Raw genomic sequence first — 15,251 nt, forward strand, 5'->3', positions numbered from 1 at the left:
ATCTCAATCCACCACAATATACAACCAACTTGTAAGTTTACCCAATTGACTCTTACAAACAGCTTCTTTAACTATAAAGCAATTACTACTGTCCCATCTCAATCCACCACAATATACAACCAACTTGTAAGTTTACCCAATTGACTCTTACAAACAGCTTCTTTAACTATAAAGCAATTACTACTGTCCCATCTCAATCCACCACAATATACAACCAACTTGTAAGTTTACCCAATTGACTCTTACAAACAGCTTCTTTAACTATACAGCAATTACTACTGTCCCATCTCAATCCACCACAATATACAACCAACTTGTAAGTTTACCCAATTGACTCTTACAAACAGCTTCTTTAACTATACAGCAATTACTACTGTCCCATCTCAATCCACCACAATATACAACCAACTTGTAAGTTTACCCAATTGACTCTTACAAACAGCTTCTTTAACTATAAAGCAATTACTACTGTCCCATCTCAATCCACCACAATATACAACCAACTTGTAAGTTTACCCAATTGACACTTACAAACAGCTTCTTTAAACTATAAAGCAATTACTACTGTCCCATCTCAATCCACCACAATATACAACCAACTTGTAAGTTTACCCAATTGACACTTACAAACAGCTTCTTTAACTATAAAGCAATTACTACTGTCCCATCTCAATCCACCACAATATACAACCAACTTGTAAGTTTACCCAATTGACTCTTACAAACAGCTTCTTTAACTATACAGCAATTACTACTGTCCCATCTCAATCCACCACAATATACAACCAACTTGTAAGTTTACCCAATTGACTCTTACAAACAGCTTCTTTAACTATAAAGCAATTACTACTGTCCCATCTCAATCCACCACAATATACAACCAACTTGTAAGTTTACCCAATTGACTCTTACAAACAGCTTCTTTAACTATACAGCAATTACTACTGTCCCATCTCAATCCACCACAATATACAACCAACTTGTAAGTTTACCCAATTGACTCTTACAAACAGCTTCTTTAACTATAAAGCAATTACTACTGTCCCATCTCAATCCACCACAATATACAACCAACTTGTAAGTTTACCCAATTGACTCTTACAAACAGCTTCTTTAACTATACAGCAATTACTACTGTCCCATCTCAATCCACCACAATATACAACCAACTTGTAAGTTTACCCAATTGACTCTTACAAACAGCTTCTTTAACTATAAAGCAATTACTACTGTCCCATCTCAATCCACCACAATATACAACCAACTTGTAAGTTTACCCAATTGACTCTTACAAACAGCTTCTTTAACTATAAAGCAATTACTACTGTCCCATCTCAATCCACCACAATATACAACCAACTTGTAAGTTTACCCAATTGACTCTTACAAACAGCTTCTTTAACTATACAGCAATTACTACTGTCCCATCTCAATCCACCACAATATACAACCAACTTGTAAGTTTACCCAATTGACTCTTACAAACAGCTTCTTTAACTATACAGCAATTACTACTGTCCCATCTCAATCCACCACAATATACAACCAACTTGTAAGTTTACCCAATTGACTCTTACAAACAGCTTCTTTAACTATAAAGCAATTACTACTGTCCCATCTCAATCCACCACAATATACAACCAACTTGTAAGTTTACCCAATTGACTCTTACAAACAGCTTCTTTAACTATACAGCAATTACTACTGTCCCATCTCAATCCACCACAATATACAACCAACTTGTAAGTTTACCCAATTGACTCTTACAAACAGCTTCTTTAACTATAAAGCAATTACTACTGTCCCATCTCAATCCACCACAATATACAACCAACTTGTAAGTTTACCCAATTGACTCTTACAAACAGCTTCTTTAACTATAAAGCAATTACTACTGTCCCATCTCAATCCACCACAATATACAACCAACTTGTAAGTTTACCCAATTGACTCTTACAAACAGCTTCTTTAACTATAAAGCAATTACTACTGTCCCATCTCAATCCACCACAATATACAACCAACTTGTAAGTTTACCCAATTGACTCTTACAAACAGCTTCTTTAACTATAAAGCAATTACTAACAATCATATAAATATAACAACTCAAAATAGGTTAGATTTCATTTGATTTTATTTCCACTGAGGTTAAAGTACAAGTTTAACAGACATCACAGAATAATTATCATTATGCAGTCATAACCTCCAAAACAATCTTACTACTATTACTCACAGTGAAAATCTTGCTCACACAAACATGGTACATCTAAAGTAATTATAATTGAATTATTGTTTATAAGTGTGTCCTTAACAAAATCATGTGTCTGTTTATGTCCTCCATGTAACAGTAATATTATAAATGCAAATTTTCTGAACACAAAAAAATAATGTGGTCTCTATCATGGTTATATACTGATGAAAAATTCTCTAATTGTAGACTAGGACTGGATATTTAATTTGAATAACTTTATTTCAAAAACAAGCCCCATTACTTTCAATTGTAGGCAGTGTTTGGTACATATTTCTCTCGTTTGAAATTAATTTATGTAGAACCAGAAAAGTAGCACATGTATGCATTTCTATTCTGGTTTATTTCACGATAAAACGAAAGAAATGTTAAAACAACAAACACTGTTTCCCTTTCCACCCATATAAAACTTGATTGCACGGGACTTTATTTAACTTTTCAAAAAGAGATAAGGAATTATATATATTACAACAATTTTCCATAAATTTAATAGAAATCAAAATGAAAATAGTTGACAAAGTATAACTTTTGGATTGGTCCCATATTTTGAATATATTTTGGCTGAGGGCTATTCCAGAAAAAAATGTATGGGAGGGTTGGAAGACAGTTTTTGTTAGCACCTGCAACCCACATAATTGTAATTGAGAATTATAGTGCATAATAGTGTGAAAATTTGCTCTGATACCCATCACCCATGTATTATTAATACAATGTGCCTTCCAAACCCCCCCCCCATACATTTTTTCCTGGAATAGCCCTGATATTAATTGTAAGTGTTCAGCTATTTCAATACAACCTGAAATACAACAAATGATCTCTCACATTAAATGCCACTCTTTACTTGTACATAAATTCTCAGGCAAGTTTTTGTTAGTATATAAAACTCAGTCACACAATCTTGGCATTACAGTACAATTGTCATGGATAATCAATCTTGTCATTATATTGTGGTATGAATTTTATATATGTAATGTATTATTATATATATATCATGAATTTTAGTTGTCTAAAAGAGAGCAGAAAAATACAAAATTGATATTCAAACTCATGTCAGAAATAAACTGACAAAGCCAAGGCAAAATTAGGAGTTCATGATTATCTGACATCAATAGTATTCCAATACAGTAATTACTCTTAAAACAAAGATTCCTGTATGAACATGTTAAATTTACTTGTTTGAAAAGGTTGCAAGGTTAAAGATACACTCTTCAAAATTGAAAAAAGTATGAAAGAATAATATTTATATTAACTACTGTGGATTCATTTATATTTGTTGGATACCAATTATTGTGGATTTTGTGGGGTACAGGTGAACCACAAAATTAAATGTTGAAAGAATAACACATTTTCTATAGGCTCCTATGCAATATTGGGCAAACACACAAAATTAGATGAACATGCAAGTTATCCTTAATTCAAAAAATTGGTACCCACAAAAATAAATGAATCCACTGTATAAATAAATTCTTTAGAAATCATTTATGAATACAAAACAAATGTTATAAACTGGCTAAAATGTTCAAGAATCCTTCTTCAGAATCAGCAGGGAAGTAATACACTTTCTAAATGTAGTATTTTACAAAACAAATTATGAATTTCTAGTATTCACACTGTGTCAGGTGACACAAAATTTACCTTCAATACCTCAAAACTGAGACAAATATTTTGACCCTGTAAAATGACTGATATTTACATACACTTGCAGGTGAGACAGTATTAAAAGTATCACTGTTTAAAAAACATCTAACATTAAGGCATCTAGTGACAACAACACTATACAGGGGTCAACAATCAACAAGCTTTTATACTGTATCATATATATATACATGTCAGAAGATTTATACCATTTTGTTAACTTGGTATCAAGCAGTAATATTTATGGCTTGTATTTAATTTACAAATCTGAATAAGCAGCAAAAACTTGTAGAAGTATTTCTTTTTCAACTTTTTTTTTAGTATCTTAATATCATTAAATCTACAAGATATCTTTTTTTTTTTTTTATTAAGAAACCAGTTTTAAAGGAATGTTTATATCAAGATGCCATTTTGATAATGCTAATATATTCCTGAATATTCTTGAATATAAAATGATAACAACTTAAAATGAAAATGCTATATTTACACAAATAAAAAAGAACCTTGATATTAAGACCTTGGGCTAGGTTAAAATATTTGTAGTTAAATTAATAACAAAACAGAATAAAACAGAACTTTTTTCCCTTATTAAACAAATAGTAGAAGTATGGAAAAGAAGTCATATGTGGTGACATAGAAATATCAATGAACCTATAATTGAAATACACAGGGCTGAAGATAGCATGCAAGTTTAAAGAAGTAAATATTCAGACAAAGCTTTTACAGTCATAAGATTGAAGTCTTAAATAGATTGAGAAAATGATGAAAAAAGAAAGGAGGGGAATAAGATGTATTTTGGCCCAAGAGAATTAAGTTTTTATTAATGGCTCAAAATTTGCTCATAATATAGGGAAACGTAAATGAAGGACAAGATTTACAGATCATAATGTCACAATATGTGAATATTTTACAAAAAATGGTAATTTTTCTAGATTTTATAGCCTTCCACCCCTTTTTCTGAAAGACGAAAAATTGGCTGCAGCAGAATAACAATATAATTTTAGACAGACATTCTTATAGTTATTTACATAATTCCACCTAATATAAATTTGTTATTATGGTGGGCCCAAACTTTTCTAATTTTATTTATACACAGAACAAGGGGAATAAAGAATTAAAGATACCTCATCAAATGCTTGATTAATTTTTAGCTTTTACACCTTTTCTACTTAATCCTGATAGAGCAAATTAATGATCATGTATGGTAACTTTGGAATTTGTACTTTTTTGGGGCAAATAATTTTTTTTTTATCATCCTACTCATAATTGTTTATTTTGTAAAAAAAAATCTATATACATTGAGAAACAAAAAAGGTCTGAATGTCATTTCACTTATCTGTGAAATTACCTTTTTAGAAAATCAAAACTTATATATTAATGACATGATCTGTTATTGCACAAAGACAATGCAAAGAGATTTTTTTACAAAGACTAGAGAGTGTTATTTACATGGAATAGTTTACATGTAGCACTATAGAATAGAATATTTACAATGTAAATAAAATTCTCATAAAACAATGGTGTAAATGAGTATAAAAATTATAAGACTATAAATGATAAACAAACAATGCCTGTCAGAAGATTTTATTATTAAAATATTTTGTCATCTGTGTATACTATTTATAATCATTTACACTTTTTCTTGCAAATGGCAATGACAAAGTCAATTTGCTAACAACAGTTCCAGTATTGAAATATCGTAAGAAATATTAATTCCTCAAACTCAGAATCATGTTTGTTTTCCTTGTAAAACTTCTGTAGGTAAATGCAACTGAACAAAAATTAAAAAAAATAGTTTTAAGGATGAAAATCTAGAAATATTCAAACAATAATCTTAAACATATATAAAAATTACTTCAATAAATAAAACTGTGTATTTTTACATAAATGTAAACAGAAGTTACACAAAATGACTTTTTTGACCAAATAAATAGTAAAATGCATAATAAACTAAAGATGAAAATGAACACATTGGTTGTAATAATGATTAAATACTAGCTGGTACTGGTTGATGGATTGTCTCCCCTGATCTGTTTGGCTTCACCCATCAATGTTGATAGCATCTCGTTTAATTGGTCATCTTCTAATTTAATGTCACTAGAAATACTGCTTCTTGATGAAGAGTCTACAAAAATAAATTGTAATATGAACTAAAATCTACAAAAATAAAAACAAGAGTGCACACACTGAAATGTCTCGCCTTCTTTACTAATCCTTGATACTATCTTGATAGACCTAAATATAAAGCTTTATTACAACTGTCACATAAACTCAACATTAACCAAGAAAATGAAACATTGATCAATGAACCATGAAAATGAGGTCAAGGTCAGATGAACCATGCCAGGCAGACATGTACAGCTAACAATTCTTAAATACAACAAATATAGTTGACTTATTGCGTATAATTATAAATAAAGAAAAACAGACCAAAACACAAACACTTAAAACTTAGCAATGGACCGTGAAAATGAGGTAATGGTCAAATAAAACCTGCATAACCGACATATAGATTATAAAATATTTCCATACACCAAATATAGTTGACCTAATGCATAAACATGATAAAGTATTAGAAAAATAGACCAAAAATAAAAAACTTAACTTTGACCACTAAACCATGAAAATGAGGTCAAGGTCAGATGACACCTGCCAGTTGGACATGTACACCTTACAGTCCTTTCATACACTGAATATACTAGACCTATTGCTTATAGTATCTGAGATATGGACTTGACCACGAAAACTTAACCTTGTTCGTTGATCCATGAAAAGAGGTTGAGGTCAAGTGAAAACTGCCTGACAGGCATGAGGACCTTGCAAGGTACGCACATACCAAATATAGTTATCCATTTACTTATAATAAATGAGAATTTAACATTACAAAAAATCTTAACTTTTTTTTCAAGTAGTCACTGAACCATGAAAAGGACATTGGACATGTGACTGACGCAAAGTTCGTAACATGAGGCATCTATATACAAAGTATGAAGCATCCAGGTCTTCTACCTTCTAAACTATAACACTTTTAAGAAGTGAGCTAACACCGCCGCCGCCGCCGCTGGATCACTATCCCTATGTCTAGCTTTCTGCAACAAAAGTTGCAGGTTCGACAAAAATCATCTTTTTATTTTTATACCAGAACCTACGCTAATTTTGTTAATATAAACAAGCATAGCAGGATTATTTGTTTTCAGTTGAAAGAATGAGAATTTAAGAGTTTTACTAGTGTTCATCTTTCCTTTTTTTACAAGCATTTATGCTACATGAATTTGTATATTTCAGTTTATAAATGATATCAATCTAGCAACCCGTCTACTTTTTATTAATACATGTGTAGTGGGATTTCCTTCAGTTGAAAGAATGAGAATTCTAGAATCTTTCTAGTGTTCCTGGTTGGTAATTCATTTTCTATTATAAAATTATACAAAGTAATCAATTATTGTAGGTTGTTAAGTTTCTTATTTCTAATTTTAGTTGAATATCTTTTGCCATCCTATATCATTGACATAGTGGTGCCAAAACCAAGTAAGGTAAGGGAGACAAAAAATATCACAATAAAATTATCTCCCTTCCCACACTGTGAAGATTCCTACCTGATATAGGTGTGTCATCATAAATAGAACTCTTCCTGAGAAAAGATGGTTTACGTTTGGATGGAGATGGAGATGGTATATCCATTACATGATCACAAGCTTGTTTCCACAACACTAAAAGTAAAAATCTCATTTTAGTATATTTATAAAAGAACAATAGATATAGGAAGATGTGGTGTGAGTGCCAATGAGACAACTCTCCATCCAAATAACAATTTAAAAAGTAAACCATTATAGGTTAAAGTACGGCCTTCAACATGGAGCCTTGGCTCACACGGAACAACAAGCTATAAAGGGCCCCAAAATTACTAGTGTAAAACCATTCAAATGGGAAAACCAACAGTCTAATCTATATAAACAAAACGAGAAACGAGAAACATGTATATATTACATAAACAAAAGACAACTACTGTACATCAGATTCCTGACTTAGGACAGGTGCAAACATTTGCAGCGGGATTAAACGTTTTAATGGATCCAAACCTTCTCCCTTTTTCTGAAACAATAGCATAACATCACAACATAGAAAAACATACGATAAAATATCAATTGGCAGACTTAACTCAATCAAAAAACGTATGATTACACAATGAACGAATAAATTTGATCTGCGATATCTGAATACAAATGCACAGTTAATTAAATATTAGAGACAAACATTCATGACCAAAAAGCTAACGAACAAATTCAAACAAAGCCATGGCAGGACATCAATGAGAAATATTTAATCAATCAATATTCACTTTAGAAAAAAAACGGTTTTAAAAAAAGAATTATAATCTTGAAGTTTATACAAATGTAGTAAGAATAAGTGAAAAATTGAAGATATTACAAATAATCAAAGCGGGTGTAACAAAAAAGCATTATAAATAGTATCGACTACTTCATTTTCTCTTTAATAACCAATAAGTTGTTGAGTTTTGTAGTGTCAATACTAACAGAATGTCAGACTCAAATATTTTATCACTGATTTAGATCAGTGATCTCCTTTTTCATAAAAAACAATATTAATTCAATATCATAGCTAAGTTAATATGTATGAGGTCTGGGGCCCTTTAAGCAGATGTATCTTAGGAGAAGTATAATTATAGTGCTGTTATATCAACAAATTATAAATGTTGTGTTCAGTTGACAAGATCTTTATGTGTAAAAATTGTATCTCTCCCACATTGCCTAAAGCTGTTTTCAGAATGATATACAACTGGTTTGCTGTATATAATAACTGACCTTGATCTAACAAATGTTGTTGTAGAGCATCCCACCATTTAGTAAGATCTTCCTGATTATCAGTGGCCATTGTAAACAACCCAAAAGAATCCATCTCACAAGTCCGTACATGGAACATATGAGATCTTTTAATTCTACTGGGATCCGCACTACTAATCTGAGTATTCTGAAATAAAAACAAAATTACACTGTTTTCTTCCTTCTTTTAACTTCTTATAGAAAACCGAAAATGTAAATATCACTGATTTTTTGTTAAAATTCAACCAAAAAAACACTTGACTTTCAGTGATAATTGAACTATGTTAATCCTGCCACAATTTTATAAGGGTGTATGACATTTGCGCCAATTTTTTTTAATTGTCATTCTTTCATTTGCCCTGATTTTATATATGCTCCTAATTGCCTTTGCAGCTTAACACAGGTGAGTACATACTTGTAAATGTACTATACCTTGAAAGTATATTGGTAAAATTGGTTATAAACGTTGTTCACTTATGTTTAAGTTAAAAAATTCCAGGCCAATACCTATGTTAAAATGCAACCTTTAGAAATGCCGGCATCAGTATGTGAGCCAGAGAAAGAAAAGATGGACTTCGTTATCATTTACAATTACGACAAATATAGAAGAGAATTCTTACTTTGGTGATTGGAATTGTGACTAGAGGTTCTGTGACTTCTACATCATCTGACGATGACCAAAAATCTAATTTTAGATTCTTTAAAACACACCAATATCTTCTCCACTTGGCTAAATCATCATCTTCCTAGAAAAAGAATAAAGATTACACATTCACACTGTATTGTACTATATATTATATCATCATCTTCCTAGAAAAAGAATAAAGATTACACATTCACACTGTATTGTACTATATATTATATCATCATCTTCCTAGAAAAAGAATAAAGATTACACGTGCACACTGTATTGTACTATATATTATATCATCATCTTCCTAGAAAAAGAATAAAGATTACACATTCACACTGTATTGTACTATATATTAAATCATCATCTTCCTAGAAAAAGAATAAAGATTACACATTCACACTGTATCGTACTATATATTATATCATCATCTTCCTAGAAAAAGAATAAAGATTACACATTCACACTGTATTGTACTATATATTATATCATCATCTTCCTAGAAAAAGAATAAAGATTACACATTCACACTGTATTGTACTATATATTAAATCATCATCTTCCTAGAAAAAGAATAAAGATTACACATTCACACTGTATTGTACTATATATTATATCATCATCTTCCTAGAAAAAGAATAAAGATTACACGTGCACACTGTATTGTACTATATATTATATCATCATCTTCCTAGAAAAAGAATAAAGATTACACATTCACACTGTATTGTACTATATATTAAATCATCATCTTCCTAGAAAAAGAATAAAGATTACACATTCACACTGTATTGTACTATATATTATATCATCATCTTCCTAGAAAAAGAATAAAGATTACACATTCACACTGTATTGTACTATATATTATATCATCATCTTCCTAGAAAAAAAATAAAGATTACACATTCACACTGTATTGTACCATATATTATATGAAATGACACATGTACAGGAAATGTAGTGAAGTCTTTAGTCTAGATTTGTGAAACCACTCATAATTTACATGGCTAAATAAGTTGTCATCAATGGCTTATAAAAACTACTATTTTTTTCAATACCGGTTTTTATTATTTATTAGGGCATTATGTTTTTCGATTTGCGCATCTGTTTGTTCATCATTCTGTTCATCCATCTGTCCCACTTCAGGTTTTCAGTCAAGATAGTTTTTGATTAAGTTGAAGTCCACTCAATTTAAAACACTAACTACACATGCTTCCTATGATATAATCTTTCTAATTCTAATGCAAAATAAGGGTTTTCCCCAATTTCAGTACCCCCCCCCCCCCCTGGATCCACCACTGGTTTACTAGGGACACATTGTTGTTTATATTATATTTTTGTAAGTTGAAAGAAATAACAATTTCATATCCAATGAGAATTCCTTTAAACAAACTATTGGAAAGCTAGATATTGGGAGACAACAGAAACTTACCTGAAGATTTAAATAGCCTGTATGGACTGGATTGATTAGTGACAGAGGTTGAGCCACAATTCTACAGCAGTAATGACCAAACAATGGAAGCTCACAGCTACTATTACTATCTGTTAATAAAATGTCAGTTCATGAAGCAATCGTCATGTCAAATATAAATGTGTACGATGAATACTTCATTACTTATTGATATAGACCATTTTTCGCTAAATATGCTAGATTATACTATTTACTTCCTATCAACACCTTTTAAAGATTATTGTCAGTTGTAGTTTTTCAATAATCTACTAATATTTCTTCGTTTATTTGTTTTCTTTTGACTTCCTTATTTTCTTATAAACCTATTGTCTGGTGTTCTCCTAAACTCAGTAACTGCGGAAATTTCCTGTTTTTGGGGGACATATGTATTACAAAAACATCATCCTAAAGATTAAAAAAATAAATAAGTATTTAAGCTGTACCTGAAACTGGTTCCACAACTAAATCAAAAGTCCCAACCGAATCATTCACACCTAGCAGTGTCATAGTCCCTTGGGCCACCATGTCAAATCGTGGTCCACTGAAAAATAAAACATTTGTTCAATATGCCACAGTGTCATAGTCCCTTGGGCCACCATGTCAAATCGTGGTCCACTGAAAAATAAAACATTTGTTCAATATGCCAACATGACCTGAGAAACATATAACTACAAGATCCTTTCAACTTTAGAGTGGGGTGCCCATTTTCGCCACATCTCTCCATGTTTTCTACAGTTTATGGTCAGGTCTAAATGTTTTTGAAGAATACTGATATTTCTATATGAAGATAACTTCAAATGCAAAATATTCTTAAGCTTGAAAACGTGTTTGTTTGAAAAAAATCATCTGAAAAGTTAGATTAAAGGGTGCTTGAAATTTCCGGATATTTTGTCAATGGGGGACACATATTCACCGTTTTTACACATCTATTTAAAACCAAAAAATCACAGCTTTTAACAATTTTTATCAAATCAATTGCATTATAGATGAAAAGCAAGACTTTTCAAAGGTGTAAAGAATTCACAATTAGGGCATTCAATCAAATATTTACTTAGAAATACTTCTTTGAAATCATATTTTTTATTCAGGAAATTGTATGAAAATCCTTGTCTGTTTTTCGGTCATTTTCGGTAGGAGCGGCAATTTTGTTTCAGTTTAAAAAAATATCATATTTGTTATAAAAATATAATTACCAGTACATTTCTTCCATTTCAGCCATCCTTTGAAGTTTTTACACCTCAAAATCCTAAAACGGCGAAATTGTGTCCCTGGCGAAAATGAGCACCCCACTCTAATATATTTTATTGAGAAAACCTTATTATTCTATGTTAAAATTGCAGTACGTTTCTTTCAGTAGTGTGAGCGTTTATTAATAACTAGTTTGTTTTTATGCTTTTTGATGGAGTTTTACAGGGGGGGATCCAGCCATTTTAAAAAGGTGGGTTCCCAATCCACGACATAGGAGGGGTTCTAACTATATGTCCCCATTCAAATGCGTTGATTGTCCCAACAAAGGGAGGGTTCCAACCCCCGGAACCCTCCCCCTGGATCCGCAACTGGTATTATAACACTTTCTTTATTTTTAAAACTACATCACACAATGTGTTTTGTGAATGCTGGCCTCTGTTTATGATGTCTTTACACCAAATCCATTTGATGTTGGATGTGTACTGATTGATAATTTAGTCTTAGATGAATGATTTTTTTTATATTAGTTGAACTAATTGTTAGTAAGTGAGAGTACTTGTAGATCTGTATTTTTGTTGTTGGGATGAACAAGTAATACTTGAACTTCAAGTAACCAGTCACATCCAAATGTTTTTGTTATATCTATCTTATTTTTACCATTGGATGAGCTTTTTCAACTGATTTTCATAGTTCCTTCTTATGTTGTACTGTTACACCACTGTACCGAATTAAGAGAATGGTTAGATCCCTATGTATGTGTCTGTCCCAAGTCATGAGCCTGTATTTCAGTGGTTGTCATGTGTTCCTGTGTTACATATTTTTGTAAATTTTTTCATACATTAATTAGGCCATTTGACTTCTCATTTGAATTATCTTATATTTGTGATATTTCGGTCTTTTATAGTTGAAGTTGCAGTATGGGCATTGCTCATTGTTGAAGGTGGCTATAGTTGCTATTGGTCTTTTTAAGATGGTTGTCTCATTTGCAATCATACCACATTTTCCTTTTTATCGGTTATTCATATATTTTCCCTTTGATCTTACTGTCTAATATTTTCGAGTATCACCGTACTGGCTGTATCACTGAAAATATTAGGCAATACATTGCGTGACGTCATAACTACCGATAAACAGAATAATAGGTAGTTGAGTTTTTGATACTGACTATATCATGTTGAATATCTTAACTGGCCCTAACAGGCTCATCTAGATATTCCACATGATATAGTCAGTATCAAAAACTCAACTACCTATTATTCTATATGTATATGGTAACAAATGTACATGGATACTACCTATTTATAAATATAAACAAGATAAAGTCCATATTTGTTCTAAAGGATTATATATTCAATAATCAACTAAATGTAAAACAGCAGCAAACAGGACAGATTATTGATAAAACAGATGATCCAGAGCATGCAATATATAACTCCTATACTTACAGAACCATATTTCCTATAATGTCTGTATCATGCTGAAATCAAAACAAAGCACATTAAGATCACTATGTTGTCATATATTATTTGATGGTAGCCGTCTCAAGTATGTCACATTGCCAAATATTTAATGTCATTTTTTTATTTATTACAATTATATCTAATAAATCATTCAGTCCTTTCTAAAGTACATTACCCTTAATGCATCATCATTAGAAAAATATTTCTCAAATTATTTATGGAATCCAGGGCCAAGATTTAAATTATACTATCTGACACCTTTATCATTAAAGATTCGCTAAGAAAAGAAATTATTAACCAAAATAAAGTTTGAATTATACTTTGGTCAAGTACTGATGAAAAAAGAGCGTGACACAAGTCATGTGATAATGTATATATATACATACTAATCCTGACAATCGTTTCCCTACACTCCTCCCTACAGAACCAGACAAATCATTTATCTTTTTCTTCAGTTTCTTTGGAGTGCTGGCAATTGTTAAATCTTCATGCAGCTTATGGCAAAATATTTCTACTTTACATTCGAAATCATGAGGAACATTTTCACTGAAAAGGAAAAACAATTTAATTATGTGAACTTTATAAATTTATAATGGCTTACTTTTAAAAATGATGACTTGGATGGAGAATTGTCTCTTTAGCAATCAAATCACATCTTTTTATATTTATGTATTATGATTTGCAAATCTGTTTTTAAAATCACATTTTGCTCCATGAATGTATTTTGTTTAACTATTTTTTTGTTAAGGAGATTGCTGAAGCCCTCCCCAGGGGATTTTCTTGCTGTGATGAAGATTATACTGTTTTCTGCTCTCTTTGGTTGGGTTGTTGTCTTATACTGTTTTCTGCTCTCTTTGGTTGGGTTGTTGTCTTATACTGTTTTCTGATCTCTTTGGTTGTTGTCTTCATGACACACTCCACATTTCCTTTCTCAATCTATATACACCTTATCGCTATTTATCCGCCATTGCGGGATTTCACACAGGTTCCCGTAAAATGTTGACGTCATAAAACAAAATATCTGACGCCACAATGGAAAAGTGATTGTTGTTGACGTCAAAAGTTCAAGCGGCAGGGGCAGCCGGGAATAGCGATAAGGTGTATTAAGTCATGTTTGAAATATTTCTAGAAACAAAGCTTGAGTGTTATATAATCAATCAATTAACTAAAATCTGTAAATAATAATACCAAGTTCAATTTATGAATAGAGCTTTCCTTAGTGAAGTTTACAATGTAAATTGATATAATGTATTTTGTTGTACATATACTTACAAGACAAGGGTATCGTCAAACGTCAAGTCTGTCATACTCCTATCTACATTGTTTATCATGGAGGTATCATATATATCACTATCAATCTTCACCAGACAAAATACAGCATATCTCCTGTAGTCTGTAAAAAGTCAGATTTATAAAGATATTTAATTTTTAGAATATAAGTTGCATTTTAATCACGCAATTTACACTACTGTGGATTCCTATTCGTAAAGTAGCATTTTTTTTGTGGGGAAAGGTGAACCATGAATTTAAGTGTTCAACTTTCTAAAAATATTTCTTTTAGACTTGCATGCAGACTTTGACAAAACCAAGGAATGAAATATCCATGAAAAATCCATGAAATATCCATGAAATATCCATGAATATCCATGAAAATAATATTGATCCTTGTTCCATCATAACTGGTACCCTTGAAAATAACTCATTAACTCCATGTTTCACAGATTATAATGATTATTAATGATCTTTTGTATCTGGTTATTTAAAGACTATAATCATAATTAATTACTTCTATCTA

General features: G+C 31.1%; 1 protein-coding gene across 4 annotated transcripts in view; it reads right to left on the reverse strand.

Moving 5' to 3' along the window:
- Positions 1-5,163: 5,163 nt before the first annotated feature.
- Positions 5,164-15,251, reverse strand: part of LOC134716375 (rhotekin-like) — a 34,217-nt gene continuing 24,129 nt past the window's right edge. For all 4 annotated transcript variants that reach the window (XM_063579341.1, XM_063579343.1, XM_063579342.1 and 1 more), the window contains 9 exons: positions 14,729-14,849; positions 13,843-14,002; positions 13,442-13,473; positions 11,252-11,349; positions 10,791-10,900; positions 9,345-9,470; positions 8,707-8,872; positions 7,480-7,593; positions 5,164-6,008 (listed from right to left, as the gene is read on the reverse strand). In XM_063579341.1, the coding sequence (XP_063435411.1) occupies positions 5,878-6,008; positions 7,480-7,593; positions 8,707-8,872; positions 9,345-9,470; positions 10,791-10,900; positions 11,252-11,349; positions 13,442-13,473; positions 13,843-14,002; positions 14,729-14,849 (1,058 nt within the window). In that variant the 3' untranslated portion in view covers positions 5,164-5,877. The remainder of the gene's footprint in view (positions 6,009-7,479; positions 7,594-8,706; positions 8,873-9,344; positions 9,471-10,790; positions 10,901-11,251; positions 11,350-13,441; positions 13,474-13,842; positions 14,003-14,728; positions 14,850-15,251) is intronic.

Source organism: Mytilus trossulus, chromosome 4 (assembly GCF_036588685.1).
Source record: "Mytilus trossulus isolate FHL-02 chromosome 4, PNRI_Mtr1.1.1.hap1, whole genome shotgun sequence".
NCBI classification, from domain to species: domain Eukaryota; kingdom Metazoa; phylum Mollusca; class Bivalvia; order Mytilida; family Mytilidae; genus Mytilus; species Mytilus trossulus.